This window comes from Aythya ferina (genome assembly GCF_964211825.1).
Source record: "Aythya ferina genome assembly, chromosome: 18".
In the NCBI taxonomy this organism is placed as follows: Eukaryota; Metazoa; Chordata; class Aves; order Anseriformes; family Anatidae; genus Aythya; species Aythya ferina.
The window spans coordinates 13,279,035-13,299,777 of record NC_140317.1 but is presented as its reverse complement, the minus strand read 5'-3'; the positions used below and the strand labels follow the sequence as shown (position 1 = coordinate 13,299,777).

Below are 20,743 nucleotides of genomic sequence, written 5' to 3'. Positions count from 1 at the left end.
TCTGTTCCTTAGTAAATTCTGTTGTATAACTCCATCTGCCAACCTTACTTCCTATATAAAGCCTAAGCTTGCACTAATCCTGTATCTCTAATTGAAGAATCCTGCTGTTCCTCTTCTGTTTTCTCCTCCTGCTTTGTGTGCTTGGCTGACTGTGCACAAGCTGCTTCTTAAACAGTTTTAACATTAAAAAGGTCAAACTGTAAATTGCAGCTTAACATTTTACAGACCGTATTTGAAAATAAAATTAAAAATAATTTTTAAAGAAAAAAAAAAAGCTTTGCACTGAAAAGCTTGTGTGGGAGAAGTCCAAATTCTAGTCTGCTTAGGATTGTGTCTGCATTTTTTGGCTTTTACTGTATGTGTTACTATTTGTAGCTGTTTACAATTTAAATTGATACTGAAGATTCCGCCATTTAGGCATTTCTTGGTTCTTAAATTGCAGTGATGTGTAAAAGTGATATTGGAATAATATTATGCTGTTACTGAAATAGGTCAAGCTACAAAAATTTGTGCAGTGTCTTTTAACAAAATGTTCCATGATAATTGAAAAGCTATTGAGAGCAATTGGTTTTTACCCTTTGATTGGGACTTTTTTCCCAAGCTTTATTATTCATTTAGTATATTTCTACACATTGGTAGTGTTTTCATATGGTTTGTTCTTTCTTCTATGCATGTTTATGTTCTGTTTACTTTTCTTCAAAACATCTCCTCTGGCTGGAAAGGTGAATTTTCCATGTTAACTTCTAATAAAGGAGGAAAATACAGGGAACTTCATGTAGCTACAGGTGGGTGTGAAACATTATGCAGCTTATTGGATTATAAATTCACTCACTTTTCACAACAAAATATTTCAAAGTACTTTGAGAGCCACTTGTATGTTAACTAGAAGGATTTGTGCTGATGTTTTCTTGTTTTTGGCTTTGGTAGATTCCTGCTCGGGTAACTACCAGTGTTCTTCAGTCCACTGTGCACCGATGAAAATTTATTTTGCCATGGAGGGCAGATAATGCATGGCTGATCTCCTATGTTATCAATGGCTTTACTAGCAAAAATACCCTAAACTAGAGTGGAAACAATACAACTGGAGTTCTCCATGTGACTTAAAAGGCACTTGGAGGAACATGGACAGACTCCAGCAGCTGCCATTACAGGACGCTTTTGCCAGAAACCCAGTGACCTTAAGAGAACCCTGTGGTAACAGGGCTGGAAAAGAAAGATGGTTTACAGAGTTGACCGCCTGTTACTGGATGGCCATTTCAGTTTTCCCTCCACAGGCGGCAGACTTTATCCCCTTTTTATTATTCTACTGTAACTATAAATCTTTTACTTGGTTTAAGAAAGTTTTTGTATCATTTTGCTAAAATTATTGGGTTAATTCTCTGTAAAAATCTCTTGCTTTTCTCTGATTTAAAAATGTAGAATATAAACAGTCCTAAACTAAAGACAATGACTTGAATTTTTTTGTTTAAAAAATTTAGTCTGGCAGGGAGCATGTAAATGAATCAAAATCATCTGACTGTATTTAAACTGTTCACTTATTTGTATGGTCTTATTCTGACTGAGAAGTTTTTTTCTCACAAAATTTTTAAAACTGTTAAAGAGTTTTACTTTACTGTTTGTTGTCTTCGTTCACACTAAACATTTCCATGTAACACAGAGGAATTTTTAATATTAATTCTTTTGCATAAAATTGAACTCAAGACCCTGTAGAGAGTCAAAGTATAGCATAGATGGTAAAAGTTGATTTCTTTTTTTTTTTTTAAAAGTATATGAAGAACGAAGTGAAAGACACTGGCATTTAAATGGATTGTTTCAAATACTGGTTTTATTGGTAAAATTTTGTTTCCTGCACTCTGAGGCTGGTTAGCTTGGAGAGTACTGTAAGTGGACGATGCATGTTGCCACAGAGTCTAGTGAATTTGCACATTTCATCCAGCATCTACATGTTCAAAAAAAAAAGAAAAAAAAAAGATGATGATGATGATTCAGGCCTTCTGTTTCATGCCAAGACTCAAGGAATTCTAAAATTAAAAAAAAAAAAAGTGAAAAAGTGTTCTTGTTATGAAATCCAGAAAACTTCAAACTCAGGTGCATACCATATTTAATTCCTAACTGTATTCTACGTGAGTACTTCCAGAATCATTAGCCATTAGCTTAAGAATGAATGACTCACGTTGTCCAAAAGAATGTTGCAGGTGTTGTTAGCAAATGTCCGTATGGAATATGGGAAATACTTTATATTTTTTTGTTACAGTAAACGGCCTCATAAACTAAAAATAGTTACGTTGTCCATGTAGTAATTGGACCACTATCAGAAGCGCTCTTTACGCTAGTATCAAAGAGGTAATGGGAAGTTCTGTGTTGGAAATAAAAGTACATATGCAGAGTTTGCTTGAACAGTTAGTTGTTTTGAGAAATTCTTCCTTGCCTAAAAACAAAATTTTAAAGGATTACTGGTCTTAAGAGTTTTATGAAGAGTAATTTTTATTGTTTCAAGGTTTGCAGATTCTTCCTTCCCCAAAGAAAAAAAGTCCACATATTAGATATCAGTCATTTTTCTTTGGATGTCTTTGTGACATTAAGTATTTGCTTGTGTGTACTCTGGATCTGACAGGGGAAACCTGTCTTGGAGATTACAGTGGAAGAGCTTAAGAGTTTAATCCATGGATAAGTTTGCAATAGAGAATTATTTCCTCAGTCACTATAAACTTCAGTATTTTAGGCATGTGCACTACCATTTGAACAGTTTTACACTTCACTGTGCTTTCCTTGTAAATATCTGTGTTTAATAATGTACTGTTAGAGGGACTTACAAAGGCTGCCTCTTTATTCTCTCTGTATCTGGAACATTAGATTGCTGTGCTATACTTAAAAGTTGATTGCAGACTTCTAGAATTGTACTCAGTTGTGGGCAATTTTTGTCCTTCATAATAGTTAAAATCCCATCATGTGGAAAATAGTTGGACTGTCTGTATAAACCTGTGTATTGGAAACCAGTATCTCAGAGCACTTCATTTGTACTACCACTGTATTTGTGTACTTTAACAATTGTGTAAATACATTCATAATGACTTCTATTCTTCTTTGGTGTAACTTACTTACAATGACTCTTTACTTGGTGTAACTTTTGTATTACTCTTTTTGTAATGCGTTTCTGTATGTATAAGGAACACTGTCAATTCCAAACATTTGAAGAAATGATGACAGGATTTAAGTAGTCATGGTTAGATTGCAGCAGCTGGGGTATGCAGGAACAAAGAGAAGACATTAATTGCTTTGCTCACAAAGAGCATGTCTTTTGTCTCTATAAAGGTAAACGTTTTTGGTTGGATATTACTTCTTTTGTGTTTTTTTTTTTGTTTTTTTTTTTAAATAATAATTTATCAAGTAATACATTGTATTGAGAGGAAGTATGGAAAGAGAATTGCTATTGAGACTTGATCTGTTATAAGAGCTGGAAAAAAGCAATAAGAAATTCTGAGCTCTATATACAAAGCCTTGTATGATAAAATTACCGGCTTTTGGTATGTAATCCTCAAAAGTCTATTCAAAATCTGAGGGCACACATACCTTCAGAATTACTGTTTCTGATTAGTATGCCTTTAAAAGCTGGAAGGATATTTATTCTATCTTCACATTTTTTATTTAAAACTGGCTGTGTGTTTTTATGTGGGAAATTTCACATGTAATGCAGTTGTACTTAATCATAATGGTTAGAAAATCCCTGAATTCTTTGTGTTATAAGTACCTTGAAAACAGTTGAAAATAAGTCCTATGCCTTAACTTTTAAGCTTCTCTTAATGTTACTCATTTCATATATAGAAAATACTAAGCGAAAACAAACAATGCTTCTGTTCTTTTAATAGTGCTGACCCATGTGGTCAGAAATCTAAATTTAATCCAGTTGTGAGGAAGTGTAATCCCCAGTGAACTTAATCTTGCATCAGAGTATCTTCTACACAGAGTAGTTCCTACAATTCACTGGATAAGACAGGTTAATAATAAAACATTTCTGCACTTAAATTTGGGAAAATTCTTGACCAAAAGGTATGGGTAGGATCTAGCCATAAGAAGTATAAACATAATGAACAAATAGGAATGTGGACAAGGGGAAATTTGTGTGTACCGTCCTAAAGCATTAAGCATGTCTACTGTGTCTTTGTCTCCTGTGACCAATTCAAGATACTTGAGGAGGGTGGAGAGGGATTGGTGGAAGTGGAACAGAGAAATCATTTGGTACATTATGGACTAGGAAGAAGATGTGTAGTCCCGATTGCATAACCAGACCAAACATTTAGTTTAACTACAGTCCTCATCTTGGTTCAGACCTGCAAGTGTTAAAGGCACAAAGTCAATGCAGTGCCCCTAGTATTTCCCATAATCCTTAAGGAGTCACAGGGCTTTGAGGTCATGCAGGTTTTTTCTTGAAAGACCCCAAACAGATGCATCTCTGTTCCCACTGTAAATTGTATTTTAAGTTTGTCTGACATTGTCAACCAGTTGATTTTATGCATTTTTTTTCAGTAAGACTAAAAAGACTTTTTCTATTTAAGATTTTTAAATATTGAAGTTCAGATGCACTTCTTCATTGGCTTCAGAGTTTTCCACTGAAAACATTTAAACAGCTGAAACAGTGGTAGGCAGAGTCAGAAGGGCAAGAGCTATCCTCATTTCTTAAAGTTCTGAAGCATTCATCTAGGACTTATGAGGAACTTGCCAGACAGAATGTTGCTGAGATGATGAAGCAGGTATTGAGATTGGTCCAAGAACAAACGGCATATAACTAGAGGTAAGTAGCTTTTTACTCTGTTTACCTCTAACTTTCCATACTTTCTCAGACAAGTGCAGGATCACTGATGTCACAGACCAGGTCACCAGAAGATTTTAAGAGCTCCTACTTTTGCAGTAGATGCACATTCTTCCTACTACCACAAAGAGTAGCTCTGTGTCAGAAATACTGAGAAGATATGTTAAGATATATATTCCAAATCTGTTGCTTCTCATATGCAATGCCTCTGCTATTGTCAAAGTTGTTTACTCTTCAGATATCAGCAGATCACCTTCCTTCAGGCTTCTTGTTTTGGGTCCAGCTGCAGGGAACAAAAGCAGTGCAGTTCAGATCATGCCCATTTTCCTCCACGGTGAATGGCTGGACTCGTTTCAGACTTCAGAGAATACCAGATGCAAAGATAAACTGTGGTTTTCCTTCACAAGGATGTACTGTGACTATGTGCTATTGAAGTCTGTCATTTTGGTCCACCCAATAACATTCATTCTTGTAGTAGGACATGGCTTGAGCTGGCCGGTAAGGTAGCAAGGTATTTGATTAAACCTTAAGTCTTACGACTTCTGACTAAACTAAAAAAAAAATAATAACAATTAAAAAAAAAAAAAAAGTAATCATGCATTTATTCAAATGTACATTTTATGTAAACTAGACTTAGGATCTCCAAAGTGTAAATACACTGAAACTTTTGAAGATGAACTTCAAGAGATTTTTCCCAGATTGCTCAGCAGAGAGATGCTTAGTGTTAGGCACAAATAGATGTAAACTTCCCAAGTATCCATGCTTCTAGATAGCAAAATGCTTCTCTTACTGCATTAAAGAGACTGTAATTTTGATGCACATATGCGCAGCTTTGAAAATATACTTTGAGGAGGCATCTCAGGTGGGTATCCAAAAAATACCAAGTTAAATACATTATGAGGCAATATTTTTTTAGGAGCTTTCAAGTTCTAAAGAGCATGCTAAAGGGTATCACTTGATGATAAAGACAACTTACTGACAGGTCAGTACTCAAAATATTTAGGGCTTTATAAGTCAAAGCAGCTTGTAAAACTTCACCTGCAAATGCAACCTGGAGCACTCTGTAGAGGACAAAAACTCCTAAGTGAAGCACCACAAAATTAATAGCTATTATTTTAAATAAGTTGATGCTTAAAAGTGATCTTCAGAATCATTTGCAGAAGGAAGCCCTTTTCCATTTTAGAAGTGGTCAAACTGAGTCATTGCAAAAGCAGTCCCCTTGCAGACATCAAATTCTGTCTGCCTGACAGCTCACTCTTTCCTGTTATTTTTTCTCTGTAAGCACACTGCATTTGTATAGCTATGTGAGCATGTGCAAATGGAACCCAATTTCCAAATCTGGGCATTAAAGGTGTTTTTTTCTAAGCTTTTTTTTCTCACATCCACAGTTATAGACAACCAAATAAATATTTATTCACTATATTTGCAACTGTTTACTAGAAAAGCATAAAACAAATCTAGGTATAAATGTACATATAACATTAAAGTGCATTAACAGGAAATAAAATGTCGTCTTACTTGCACAAAACTGAAGTGTACTCCCATAATCCCCAAGAAAACAGTAGCAGAGAGACAGACAGGCATACATAAATCAGTACTTACTATCTAAAATCTAAGAGTTTGCATGCTCCTGAAAACCCTCTGTTTATGATTGCCTACAAAATTTAAAATTTTCTTTGGCAGGTAACAAAGGTACATATATGAGTGTACTCGGGAATTTAATTTTTAAGTTTGAGCGCTTGATTTTTGGAATCTTTTCATTTCTTCTTAGAGAATGATGTTACATCACCTAACACTTTGTTTGGGTGGGATTTAATACTAACAAGCACAAGAACTGTCCAGTCTTTCATACTATCTCAATTCTCAGCTTAAGGGAACTAGGTGCTATAGCAGCTGGTACTACTGAAGACTTGCTGTAATGTATATAAGGACAAAAAAAAAAAAAATAGACTGCGATTTTAAACAGAAAGCTCCATGACTTCAAGATTTTTAGTTCAGCAGGGATCTTGTGGGTTCTGATCAAGATCTTTTATTGAGAAGTAACAATAACAACAATAAAAAGTAAACTTACGTTTGTGTAGGAGGAGGAATAAAATAGTTTCAACAATGGATTGCTCATTGTCCCGTAAACAGATCTCTTTTCCACTCTACTTTGTATTCTGCATGTTTGATACATACATACATACGTGCTCACCTGTTGATATATTCTGTGTTACAGGCATGTATACGCACACCCTCTTTTTGTATTAAGAAATTATGGGCCTAAGATCCATTATATGATCAAGCATAGAATATTTTAACCATAATTCCTATAGCTCACAATTTATAGAATATACAGAGATCTAAAAAACATTTAGCATTATGCTAGCCTGTGCATTAAGAGACCGTTCGTTAGTTTCAGATAAATAATCTGTGAAAATAGTTTTTCATCTGTTTTGTATTATACTAGTTAGATATTTTTTCATCTCGGATTTCAGTTGTTTCTCTTACAGACTTCTTAAATAGATTCCAGAACTATATGTAAAAAAAAAATTATATATGTACCAGTAGCAGATGCAAGAGCAACTTAGCATGTTGCTGAAATGTTTGGTAATTCAGTTGTACAGTTACCTGCCTTCCAACCTTTCTTTTCAGTTTTCAAGTCTCAAAATTTTTAATAGGTGAAGGATGAACAAAGGTTCATCTACATCTATGTTGCACAGCACTATTCTGTTTGTGCCTCCAAGCAATTACTCTCTTCAGCAATGCTTTCTGACTCCGACCACCCCCATTCTCAAAATAAATGAAAGAGCACGTCTCACAAACTGCACATATGGGATTTGCATCTCTACGGAGTTGAGATTAAAGAAGTACTGTACCAAAAATACCTGGATGGGTTTAAAAGCAATTCTTTGTGCATTTATAAGCAGAATAAAATTAATGAGAAGCAGGCTAATCTTGCCAAGAGAAAGGGATTCAGATACAATCTTCTCCTTCTGTATGTAAGTTTCTAGCTGTTGTTCTTAGGTAGCACTAGGAGTCTAATGAATTGGTGCTTTTATTTTTTTATTTTTTTTATATCGGGGGGGAGGAAGAGCTCAATATAGAGGCCTTTGTGGCCGTGGCTGTAGAAGCAGTTGGATACATGCTTTTCAGGGATCTTGCTGAAATGTTTTTCCCTTGTCTTAATAGCTCCCTCATCTGCCCCAGTCATGTAAAAGTGTAACTTAACATTTCTGGTTTCCATCTTAACGGTGAAGTTACCTACGGAAAATGAAACATAGTCCATGAAGTCAGTATAAGCCAAAATTTTATAGAAGTTAAAATCTGAATCTAGAATAACAGAATGTCCTGATTTGGAAGGGACTACAAGGATCATCACGTCCCAATTCCTGCAGAATGTATTTAAAATTATCAAACCCTAAGGTCACAGAAACAACTATTTAGTTCCATGATAACAGTATAGCAAAGAAATTTGGTGATCAAAACCCATAATAGGACAAAAATGACTATTTCAGAATCTGCATTCACATTTGGAAGGTTTCTAGTTTTTACATTTTGAAATGGAATGCAAAACTTAAATCTGCAAGCTGTATTGGGCCCTATTGTATCATCTGAAACAGGCTCTGTGGTTTCCATTTTCCTCTTGCCCTTTGACATGGTGACCTTCTGGGGCTAGCAGAGTAGTATTCCAAGTGCTGATTTAATCTTTGGCAAACTGGAACTAAGTTGTATGACTAAATCCTGATGACTTGGACATGACAGTGCAATTTCTGCTGATAAATAGGAAATACATTAAAAAAAAAAAAAAAAAAAAAAAAGTTTTAACGTCCTATATGTAATATAAACCTTTTAGTTCAGTACAGCATCCATTTCCATTTAAGATCAGTCCAAAGGGGGCGGACGGGAGAGGAGAACATGATCCTAAGATTTCAATTTCTGTGCAAATTTGTCCTAACAATGCAAAACCATTTTGAAAAAATTAACAGAGTGGAAGCTGGTATGCAAAATAAATTAGGGAATGGTTAATGGTTTGGGGCCTTCCTTAGTTTTACTCTGTGTTTCTGCTAAAATGATAAAAGTATGAGACAACTAATGATGTTACTTTGTTATGCAGGGATACAGAGGTTTAGGGATTAGTATCTTACGTATTTTAATTAATAAGAGATGTGGAACGTCAAAGCCAATGTTCCTGCTATCAAGAAGAAAAATTGAATCCATTACAAGTAAGCTTGTTTTGAAGAGTGTTACTGCAGTCGCAAATCCTACAGAGCTTTTTATAAACATATCTGAAAGTTGGGTTGAAGTAGCATGATTTTGTAGATTACATTTCTTCTATGTATTTGGTTGGGGGGAAAAAAAAGTGGAAAATGTAGAATGCCTTCCTTTTACCTTTCTTCCCAATCCAAAGTCTTGACAATGAATCTTTTCTCTTTCAAATCTGCTGTCACTACCTTGTCCGATCTCTTTGTGTTTCCTCTTCATGCACTGTTAGAGTTTTAAGGACTGTGCAGCCTCCCTGTGCTGTTTGTGCAATGAACAAGTAGTAGAGCAGACCCCATTCTTGATGGGCTCCTATGCAGTGCTGTCACAAATGTGATCAACAATTGCACGATGTTTCCTCAAACAACAAGAATGGCACCCTGAACTTCTACAGATTAAGCAAAAGGATAGAGAAGTGGGATAAAAATAAAATAATAAAAATTAAAAAAAAAAATGTTAAGTCCTTCTTATGTTGCTAACATTGCATTTCAAAGATAGCTAACATGTTTCAAAGCAGTCTCAACCTTTTCCCTCAGTTAATAAACGTATATCTATCTTGTTATATGTGATCTGGACACTTAAAATGTTTCTTTTATATACAAAATGGATACTCTTTCAGAAGAGCCTAGAAAACCTAATTTCCATCTTCTGGATATTACTTGTAATATTTTCAAATGTTACAGGGAAACTGTACTGAAAACTATACGTGAATGGAGGTTAACTTTGCTTATTGTCTGTTGGGATTGAATCTGCTTGTTTTATTTTTCTTTCAGCATTAGCTAGGAATATCACTTGCGTAATCTGCTGAAGACAGTATTCAGCAATGTACCTTTCTGCGTACAGTTTCCAGATGATAATTACAAAGATTACATATTTAGACAAAACTTAGAGAAATATGCTGGAATAAATCAAAGTAACAGATATAAAAATTATATTAGGGTTGAGCCAATTAATCTGAAAATCTAAAAAAGTAAGAAATTCAAAGACCTAATGGAGACCTTTTAAGTTCCTGAGATTTTTCTCCATCTCAAACTCTTTCTCCTTCACAAAGAACACGTCAAGGGAAGTTACATTTAGCTGCACAACACAGCAATTTCATCCATATTGTCTGAAAGCATACATATAGTGCCACTTTTTTTAAGATATATCCTTCCTACATCTCTTACAAGTGAACAGTTTCTGGTGATGCATAGCAAGATTCTACTTGTGTTTATAAAAGCCTTTTAGTTTACATAAAAAGTATAACCACACCGTTTCACCTTTTACCGATAAAGCTAATTTTCTGATAACAGATTGTCTAATAAAACAGCTCTCAGAGAGACTTCATCAGCTGACTGTCCTCCAGTTAATAAAGCAGATGGCCCAGCCCTAAACTAGTTCTATTTCTAAAATAAATAGCGTTGAAAATCTTTGACTCTCTTCTAAAGACTTTGTCAATTTTCTGCCACACTCACACACAGGTTTCTGGGTTAGTTACAACTTCGCCATTTTTTTCAGGCTCATCTTTTAGAAACTGTTCCACTTCAATAGAGTCCACCTTGGCATCTTCAGGAGTTTTGTCTTCAGATTTGTTTAGTTCCTCTCTTTCTGCTGCTGCTTCTTTTGTATGTGGTTCTTCTGATTTTTTCTTAATGCAGAAGAAATTTCCCAAGGCCAATACAAGTGCTGAGGTGGTAACTTCAATTCCAGCAATAATAAAAACAAACATGTACCTCCGTGTTACATCCAAGAGTTTTCCTGAAAAAGACAATATTCCAGATAAATGACAAAAGTGATTATATTGCAAAGATTTTTTCTCTGCATTTTAAAAATTTAAATGTCTCCTGCCTAGAAGTACCATAACTATAACCAAGTTTTTGAAATAGCACTTTAACAACCTCATAACAAAATATTTTTCACACACACAGTATCATGCAATTCAGCTGAAATAAAACCAGCATAGTCTTCATATGCAGGAGATGAGACAAGTGTCACATATTTCAGATCAAAATCCATGGCCAGAATCTGTACGGTCAGCTTCCTCTCCCACCTTCCTTTCTACGCAGGCAGTGCAAATGTCTGTGGAGTCAAATGGCCTGCTAAAATGCAAGTTTCATTTAATAGGCAGCCTGGAGTAACTGACTGCTTCTGATGCTTTAGCCAGATTTTCATGAGACTGGGTGAAGGTGAAAAAAGGGGAGAAAGGATGTGAAGAAAGTTTCCCTTTAAACCTGAAGATCAGAGGAAGCAAAGCACAGTACTGTTTTTTCCATAAAGGATTCTGTCACAACAAAGACAATAGGTGGTTTTCAGTGTCTGGTGTAAACACTAAACATTCTATGACACTGAAGTGTTGTTATTTGCAGTACAGTGTCTGTTAAACTTATGTACTTTAATAATGAAGTTGTGATTTTGGATTCAAATTATGGTAAAATAATATTTTGCAATGTTCCCTTATTCTTGGGTTGTGAAACGTGCAGCAGAAGCAGTCAATCTACCTTCCTGAGGTTTTCTCCTTGTAAGTTTTTTTCCTCTTCATCTTCTGAAGCTTTTCCTCCTTCAAATCTACCATGGTTATACAGAATCTATCCTAGTACTTTCCAACAAAAATTGACAGGTTTCACACTCAATTCCAAATCCAAAGAGGTCTGAACTTCATCAAATTTATTCACTCTGTGTGAAACTCATCTCATACAATGCCATCTAATAAGAGTTCCAGTTCATGCTTAGAGGGAAGAAAGAGCAGCATCTCCAGATGGCAATTTAACCAATCCTGAAGTAGATCCAAGAAGGATCATTCCGCTCTGTTTTGGAATGTTTCTGATTGCAGCTGCAGAAAGTTGTGTTAGCATGTGCAAACATGAGTAAAATATGCACTTCTTGAGTGCCTCATTTTGTCTTTTTTCTCCTTTATCATACAATTTGTATAAATAGATGTAACAAATTATTTTGAATGCTGGAATTGAATACGTACCTGCTGATGGTGGGCCAATTAGAACAGCCATAGCTTCTGCCAGGAGCACTAAACCAATAGCACTGGAAAACTTCTGGGTACCAACAATAGCCATGAGAACTTCAAACTGAAGAGCACCTACCATTCCATAAGAAATGCCAAAGAAAATGCAAAAGACCACCAGGCCACCATAATCAACAGACATAGAACCCATGAGATCTGTAAAGCCATTAAAAATCATAGCAAAACTGAAGAGGTAGACACAGCGTGGTCTAACCCACTTGAGACCAGCTACCATTCCACAAATAGGCCGAGCAAAAATATCAATGAATCCCAGAATAGTCAGAAGAAATGCTGCTTTGGTGTCCTGATACCCTAAATCCTTGGCATAACTCACAACAAAAACTGGGGGAACAAAGAGTCCAAGCACCATGATAGATGCTGCTAGTGTGTAGATTACAAAGCCACCATCTTTAAATACACTGAAATCCAGAAGTTTTTTCTTTGCTTTCTTCTCAGCAGGTTCTTTGGTAGCGTCAGACTTTTTGGGTGGCTCCAAAGGTCTCATTAGTGCTCCACATACACAACAGTTGAGCAGCATCCCACCCAGTATAAGGAATCCTCCTCTCCAACCGTACTCATGTTGAAGTATCTGCCCCAATGGTGAAAGGGCACAAAGAAACACTGGGCTCCCAGCAGCAGACAGCCCATTGGCTAAGGGCCGACGTTTATCAAAGTAACGGTTTAACATGATGAGTGAAGGCTGAAAGTTAAGTGCCAGACCCAAACCTGTAATAGAATGTACAAAAAAAAAAATCAATATTGCCCTCCAATATTGCTTTAAAAAAATTAATTGCATGGTTTCTGATTCATAGTGTAAGATTGCTTTTTCTTCAACTGGACAAAAGAATTCCCAGGTAACATTTGTAAGAGAATTTCACCCCTATTCCTCTTATACTCTACAGTTTCACTTCACTGATAACAGCAGTGGCTATTAAACATACCAGAAAAGATAATATTCATTTAAAATAATTTAAAAAAATGCAAATTTATCTTCTGTCTTTATAAAAGCCCATGTAGATGATCCCAATAGTTTAGACATTTGTCATTTATATGAAACTTCAGCCTAAAGCAAACATATTAGTTAAGTCATTTTCAATCATGCACATTACTTACCAGTAATCACACCTGCAGTTAGATAGATCTGAACGATGCTTGTGCAGAAGGAGGCTATCACCATTCCCATTGATGCAAAAAGGCCACCCACCAGCATGACAGGGCGACAGCCAAAGCGATTGACACATACGCTACAGAGTGGACCTAGGCAAGAAGACCAAGTTACAGTTGTTAAGATAAACCAATTTTTGCAGTTGATTTCATGAGAGTTCACATTTCTTTCCTTACTTTGCCCACACTGAGGCCAATCCAGGAGGTTGTGCCTTTCTCTAGAGTCAAATACTTCATCTTTTCCATTTACAGTGTCATGCAATTTTTCTTTTCCATCATCTTTAGTTATGGAGCCTTTAGTTACGAAGTTACAGAGATTTAATTTTATATGGAAGCTGTATGTGCCTAAATAATTTCTGGATTTATGTGCTTGACAATAATTCTTGGAATGCCTTACTTGTACACAAGTAATGACACACCATCATGATTCACACTGCGAATCGCCGTATTATTTACAAACACTGTATGATGCAACAATGATTCAAAACCAGAGAACTACCTACCTGTTCCATAAAGCATGGCCAATAAAATGGAGGAAATCCAAGCAGTGTCACTATATCCAATACCAAATTCACGGATAAGTTCTTTGAAGAAAACACTAACTGCTTTAGGAAAGGCATAGGAGAATCCTGTGATGATAAAACAGCCAAAAAGGACAGCCCAGCCCCAGCCTCCATCGGGGGCTTTAACACCAGATGGACCATCATCAGCTACTACAGCTCCCATGACAAAGCTCAAGAGTGTTCCCTAAGAAACAAGAAACAGACATTTTACAGAAGAACATTTTACAAGAATCAGTTTACAGACATTGGGGGCCGTTATCTACCCAAAATAGGCAGAACCTATACTACAATTAAAGTTACAAACAAGATATCAGACTATTTTTAACAGAAATCTTGAAGATGCAGTGCTTTTTAACTATTCCTCGTTAAGGCTTACTAATCTACAAAAAATGACACAAAAATGAGACAGTAGAATTTTTAATGAACATCCCTTCACAGCTCTCCCAAAATCAAGCCTGTGTTTCAACTGAACCACCATTTCATAAAAAAAAAAAAAAAACAGAGCCATTACAGCAGTTCAGTGATGTATTCAACTTTCATAAATATGTAACTACTGCGTTAAAGTCTGTCATTTTTGTCACAAGACCTTTTACATGAAACGCTTGGACTATTCACTTAGAAGACCTGGATGCAAAATCCTAGCGCATCACAAGTGTTTTGTAAAACACTGGACAAATGGATTTTCTGAGGTCAACAATACAGCCTTGATGCACAGGTATCTTGAAAAGACAGACATCTCTTGGTAATTTTCATGAGCTATTAATTTCCACACATGAAGTAAGCACCTAAGCTAGAGTACAATGAAAATCAGTATGGGCAGTTTTTGTGGAAGATCAGAGTTAGTAGCTTCATCAATGTTTGGTTTTACTGTGTGCCTGATGGCAATGCTTTCTACTGTTGTTATTATAGTATCAGTTTAATTTTCTAATATTTTATTTACTGAATCTTATCTTTTACACCTTCTATCTGTAGCCACAAGCTCCTTAATAAATTTTTTTTTTTCTTGTGAGTCTTTTACGTGCTACACAGAAATGCCACAAAGCTTTAAAAGAGGAAAAAAAATACTGAAGAGGCAGAGTGTTATTGTTAAGTGAAGACATCAGAGAGATGATATTAGGTATCACATCAATTAAGTTTCTGTAAGGTATCCTTATTACAGAAGACATGACTTGTAAAGTGAAACTTCAGAAAAATTATATATAAAATCTTGTGTGAATAAAACGTGGCAATTTCTTTAAAGGACAATTAATACTCCTGTTGGCTCAATGTTCTTCTATAGCACTACCTAAAAGAGGAATGCAAGCAGAGTTGCACATCAGAGAGGATGTTCATCACCAAAGAATGCTTCTGCTTTGAGAAACACAGGTCTGCCTAATGGTCGATATGCGCTAGGAATTATGTGACCCAAAGAGTAAAGAACATCCACACAATCTCAGTGGCAGGTGGCTTTTGAGCCAAATCACCCTCAAAAGCTATTCGGCAGCACGCTTGTTCCTTCCAGAAAAGAACTGCCAAAGCTTCTCAGAGTTTCTCCAGGGGAGCAGGAAGCTAATTCGGCAGCCGGCACACCGCAAACTCGGCCCGGAGGAAGGCCCGGGTCCTTCCCACTCTGGCTCCACTAGGCTACTAGTCTCCGAGCAGGGAATGCGCGGAGCCGCTTCCTCCCTGGCGCCGCGCGGGTCGGGCCGGGCCTGTCGGGGCGCTTCCCCGGTTGGGGCCCTATCCCTGGCCACGGACCGCTGGCGGTGGCACAGGGCGGCGCCCGCGGGGCGGGCCCAGCTGCCGCGACCCCGCGTGACCCCGCCGCTGCGACGTGCGGTGTCGCGAGCCTCCACGGCAGCCCGCGCGCCGGAGGCCGCCGCACTGAGACGTGAAGGACGTGACTGGGCGGGCGTGCGGGCGGGGCGCCTCCCGTAATTGCAGCAGACGCAGCCGACCGCGCCACCCGGGGACGGCGCTCCGCCCTGCCGTGCGCCTTCCCTGCCGCGCAGCGGGAACGTGTGCGCAGGGTTGACGCAGGGCTCCCGTGCAGTGCTCGCAGCCCGCGGAGCCCCGTTCGCTCGGGACAGGTAGAAATACCCTCCTCACCGGCCGCTCGCGTGCTCTTCCGCGCCTAGCAGAGCAGGTTACGCGGTAAGCGAAGCATTTTGTTCCAGCTGGCCGACATGACTTACCAGCCCTGCCTGATGCAAGACAAACAAGCTCTAAGATGGTTTTGTTTTCTGTTATGGTGAAAAGGCCAGACTTGCAGACATAAGGGAACATGTACTACTCCCAGCATTTCATAAAAATAAGGCTATGGGAAACGATAGCATCCATTTACTTTTCTTTTCATTGTATGACTAAGAATCACCATAAAACAACATACCAGACCCTCAGATGCCACCTTGTACGCACTCATACATTAGTCTTGGTCTTTTAGTTTAATCCATGCATCGCTCATGTTAACACATCAGAATTAAAAGACCACTATCCTTAGCTAAACGAACCACATCTCTAAATACAGAGCAGGAAATTCACTTCATCCTGTTCCTTTCATCATGTTGTAGAGTGGCTTACTAGGCTTGACTGTATTTACTTTCTGAAGAACTAAAAAGGAAGTAGCAGTGAGGTTCCTCTGTAAGGTTGTGCAAACTAGGGCCAGCACCGGAGGAGATGGGCTCATGGTTGATTTGCACAATTTTTTTTCTTATAATTTTGCTTCCAGTGTTTGGTATGGGGATATTGCCTTCCGCTTCTTGAGGCTACTAGGTAACTACTGCAAAAGATTGCTTTTCTTTTTGTATTTGCTAGTTCAGCCCTGTTTAGAAGCAAAGGATCACATTTAGCTCTCTGATGGTGAGTTTTAGGATCTAAACAAACAGACGTGATAGAATTGCCAGTATTTATTCCAGATTCCTTCCATTATAAATGGAATGGAACTGCCCAGAAAAGCTGTGGATGCCCCAAACCTGGAAGTATTTAAGGACAGGTTGGATGGGGTTTAAGCAACCTGGTCAGGTGGAAGATGTCCCTGCCTGTGGCAGGGGAATTGAAATTTGATGATCTTTAAGGTCCCTTCCAACCCTATCCATTCTATGATTCTATGATAAATGAGTTCTTCCTTTGGTAATGTGTGAAACAAAGGGAGCAAGTGTAGTTAAATCTGTGTTTTCATGCTGTTGCCGTGGGAACTAATACAGTCTCTGAAGGAAATATGAGGTGATTGTAGGTAGCATGGTCAGGGGTGGGTTTGGTGTGACAATGCATGTAGTGCATATATAGAAAGACATTTGTTTTATAAAGAGTAGCAGCTAGAAATGGCAAGAATTAATATTAGCGTGTAACCAACTTTACACGGTACTTTATGGTCAGCAGTGTGAGTGAGAAGGACACTTGTGAGTCTGTAGGCTGACCCATGTAGCTTGAGAACTTCTCCAGAACACATTGAACTAGGACAGATTTGCTAGAAATCTTGCCTAGGAATTCAAGGCTAGATAGAAATAAATAATGATGATGAAAGAGAAAACATGAACTTCCATGTAGGAGTCCCAGTTCAGACTGGAACCCCACTAGGCTGAGAGATGTACAATCACAAAAGGCAGTCCAAGCTGAGCAAGGTAGAGATCCTTGTTTAGTTTCTTATCCATGGAATGAAAGCAATAACGATTCTCTCTTCATAGGGTGTTGTGAGGGCAGTGGGTTGCCCTGCATCCCAACTGCCATTGGCCAGACTGCACTGTCTGGGCATTGAGCAGAGCTGGTGCCAGCTGGAGCCCTGCTCCGGCTGCTGCAAAACATCACTGCCTCTGGCTTCCTCCTTCAGCATCTGGGTCACACCTGGGAGCGTAGAGCTACTGGCTCCAGTGCATGAGCAGTGCTCCACCAGTGGCTCATGAGGCACCCACAAGATGGGCTTTGTTCCTGCCATCACTGGCTTCAGGCTGGTACTAGGATTCAAAGGTCTCCACATTCAGCCTTTCCTCCTCAATCCCTTTGCTACTACTGCTCAACTTTCATTTCAGTGTAGAGCCTGGGGGCTTACATTCCTGAGTTCCCATTGTCACAACAGTGGCAATTCAAATCTGCCAAAGCAAGCAAAGCACAGTCTGAGGGATTGTCCCCTGTAAGGACATTGCCACAGCCCCGGACATTAGGACATTAATGCTGTTACTCGGCTCTGTGAACGCTCTGAAAACGGTTGGTTAGGCAACTGGGCACTGAGCCTCGCAGCTGCCTCTCTAGAAAGTGTGCCCACAGCAGCAGGGAGCGCCCCGCAGGCGTCTTCTCGGCTTCAGGCTGTGCAGCTCTGTGCCTGCCCCAGTGCACAGCGCCTGTCACCATCGTGCTCCCAGCCCCTCCTCACACACAGAGGGGGCAGCCACCTCCCCTCTATGCCGGACCCTGCCTCTGTTGGGAAATAGCACTTTTTTGCTCGTAATCCACACAGAAAGGTCTTTGACTTGCCTTACTCTAAATGCTTCTGCACAGGGGAAAGAAGGGGAAAAAAAAAAAAAAAAAAAAAAAACAAAACATGCAAACAGCAGATTGAGTGGCAGCAATACGGCTTCCTCACCAGTGCAGAACACTGGCACCGGCACTGCTAGAAACAGCGGAAACATGCTTGGAAACACACTCTCTTGGATGGTAGATTTAAGTGCTTTTTGGATAAAGCAGTTGGTAAACTGTTTAGTTTAGGATGTCATAGGGTGAAGTCTTGTATTGTTTTGCAATATTTATTTCTGAGGGAGTGGAAGTTTGTTAAGGTGTGGCACTCAGCAGTTTAAAAGGTAAAACAGAATCTGTTACTACAGTACACCTGTTGTGGTTCAGTTAGAAGTATAACTCAAGGGAAATCATAAAGATATTAAGGTGACATATTGTGAATGAAGTGTGAAGTCACATATATCGATATATGATGCCATGTTACGCAGCTGCACTTTCCAAAGTGATTGTGTAACAGGATACCTATGGGCCAGCTGATCTTTCCCCAATACATTCAGCTACATTTGCTAGCCCAGCTTGAGATACAATGCACATGCATGCGAGCACCTTATATATCAGACCAGTCCCATGGTATTCCACAAAAATAAGCATGTAGGTACTGCTGGTGATGGGACTGAATCATTAATTAGTATTTATCTATCCTTATCAGTTTTTGTTTTTACACAAAGTAATTTCTCTACAGTAAACAACTGGAAAGCCAAATTGCAAAAGCACCACAATTGCAGGGCTGAAATTAATTCTCATGATACACGAAGAATGAAATTTAATACTGTAACTCCTCTTTTTGAAAGCATACTGAAAGGAACTGGATAATTCAAATACAACCTAAGTCACGTTTGTCATTGCTTCTGTGCACACAGAAAGGACGTGTCGTCTGGTCTCAAGGTCCCTCTGTGATGCTGACAGAAACAAATTTGCACTTATGGTAATAGGTGTGGTATAAAAACAAACAAACAACATTGGTTTCATAAAAATAAGCCCAATTCTCAGAAACTGAACATTTGATATAGAGACAATAATTGCTGAGGTCAATGATGCTATTGTTACAGAACTAGTGTATTTGTCTCAAAGGTGGTACCCAAGAAGAGTGAACTGTTCGTTACAAGTTGTGTTTGTAATTAAGGAAAATATTTATCTTGAGATTAAAAGAGATATTTTTTTCTTGGTAAGAAGAAAATCACAATAATAATTAATCTTTCATTTTCAAGTTATTATGCAGATCCATGACTTTTTTGCTTTTAGACCACCATAAGCTGGGGGTACTTGCTGGTAACATGCTCATTAAGGAAAAAAAAGGCTATAATATAAGCTGATTTTCCCCAGATAATATAAAGAAAACAATTCTAACATGTTCATTATAAAAACAAACTTAACTTCCCCTGCAGAACAGTTTACCCTGATAATATAGTGGACACTGATCACCATTCTTTGTACAAATAAACCTGAAGCGGGAATCCACTGTGTCATTCTAGTGTGCTAGTAACTCATGATGTGTGTTAGTGTAGCACTGAAGCAACAGCAAAATGGTTTGAGGCTAAGTGGGAACAGGAGACTGATTAATAATAAGCGTTGGTATAGAACACCACCAGCAAGTATAAACAGCACTGAATTACTTGTTTATCCCAGGAGTTTGGAGAGTGAGATAGGAGAATAGTGAAAGCTGGCAAGCCCTTAAGAGAAGCAAATGCAGCACAACCAGAAAACTGATAAAACAAAGAAGACCAAACTGGGAGAATGAAAATCATGGGGAGCCCTACTGGGGAGGACAGGAGGTCAGGGAAGGCATTGGCAAATATGATAATGCTTTTGTAGGGAGTGGGAATTACAGCAGTCTTTGGAAATGGATGTTTGATTAAAATGGCTGGCATTTAAGCAGATAAGCCACAAGTAGTGCGCTACTGTGTCAGACAGGGGCCTGTCAAGATGCTTTGTAGGAAGTACCTAAGCATGAGTTACAATAAATAAATTGAATTAAAATATGTGCATCACTGATTGAGAACAGGTCCCCTCGCGCCGGGGAGAACCGAGAGCGGGAGCCGGCGCCCCGCCGCGGGGTCCCCCAGTCCCGCGCGGGGAGCCCGGCGGAGCGGGGGCAGAGCGCACCGTGCCCACCGCCCCAGCGGGCCCCCGCGCAGCCGCGGGACGAGGGATGCAGCGGCGCCGCCCGCGCCGCGATCGCACAAAGCTTCGCGCACGCCGAGCACTGCCCGAGTGGCACCAGGCGGAGGCGCGCCCGTCTCCCGCCCGTGCTCCGGAGAGGGCTCGCCCGGCTCGGACCCCCGCGCTCCCCACGCTGCCCGCGGCGCCCGGCCCCTCGCATCCAAGCGATCGGCAGCATCGCGCGCGGCGAGCTCCACCTCGGTACCTGAGTCACGTCCCGCGCCTCGGCGTGGGGATGCCCTGAGCGCGCCGGACCGCTGCCCGCTCACCCCGTGCGCCCGCGCTGACCCGTCCCAGCCCGTCTGCGCCCCGCCGGCTGCGGAGCGC

At 39.3% G+C, this 20,743-nt stretch overlaps 2 protein-coding genes across 14 annotated transcripts in view; one reads left to right on the top strand and one right to left on the bottom strand.

Annotated features, from left to right (window-relative positions):
• CSNK1D (casein kinase 1 delta) overlaps positions 1 to 3,077 on the top strand; it is a 20,790-nt gene extending 17,713 nt beyond the window's left edge. For 7 of the 12 annotated variants that reach the window (XR_014684641.1, XM_084492488.1, XM_084492484.1 and 4 more), the window contains one exon: positions 928 to 3,077. Coding sequence is in view for 5 of the 12 variants with exons in the window: in XM_084492484.1 (XP_084348610.1) it covers positions 928 to 978 (51 nt within the window). In the remaining 7 variants the exon portion in view is untranslated. Of the gene's footprint in view, positions 1 to 722 lie in introns of all 12 variants that reach the window. The other 5 variants (XR_014684642.1, XM_084492489.1, XM_084492490.1 and 2 more) reach the window with 2 other exon arrangements.
• SLC16A3 (solute carrier family 16 member 3) lies at positions 1,706 to 20,743 on the bottom strand. Of its 2 annotated transcripts, none has more exons than XM_084492482.1 (5): positions 20,622 to 20,743; positions 13,712 to 13,955; positions 13,158 to 13,301; positions 12,003 to 12,770; positions 1,706 to 10,786 (listed from the first exon to the last, which is right to left on the bottom strand). In XM_084492482.1, the coding sequence occupies exons 2-5, from the start codon at positions 13,932 to 13,934 to the stop codon at positions 10,500 to 10,502; spliced, it is 1,422 nt and encodes a 473-aa protein (XP_084348608.1). In that variant the 5' UTR covers positions 13,935 to 13,955; positions 20,622 to 20,743; the 3' UTR covers positions 1,706 to 10,499. The 2 variants fall into 2 exon arrangements, with proteins under 2 accessions (XP_084348608.1, XP_084348609.1); XM_084492483.1 differs by lacking the exon at positions 20,622 to 20,743 and adding an exon at positions 15,057 to 15,170.

Excerpts from the sequence above, each read along its gene's own strand:
- SLC16A3 (XM_084492482.1), bottom strand. The coding sequence starts at position 13,934 with ATGGGAGCTGTAGTAGCTGATGATGGTCCATCTGGTGTTAAAGCCCCC. Across the intron at positions 13,302-13,711 it reads GGCCATGCTTTATGGAACAG|GTCCACTCTGTAGCGTATGT; the intron begins GTAGGTAGTTCT and ends CTTCTTGCCTAG. Across the intron at positions 10,787-12,002 it reads AATTGGCCCACCATCAGCAG|GAAAACTCTTGGATGTAACA; the intron begins GTACGTATTCAA and ends TGTCTTTTTCAG.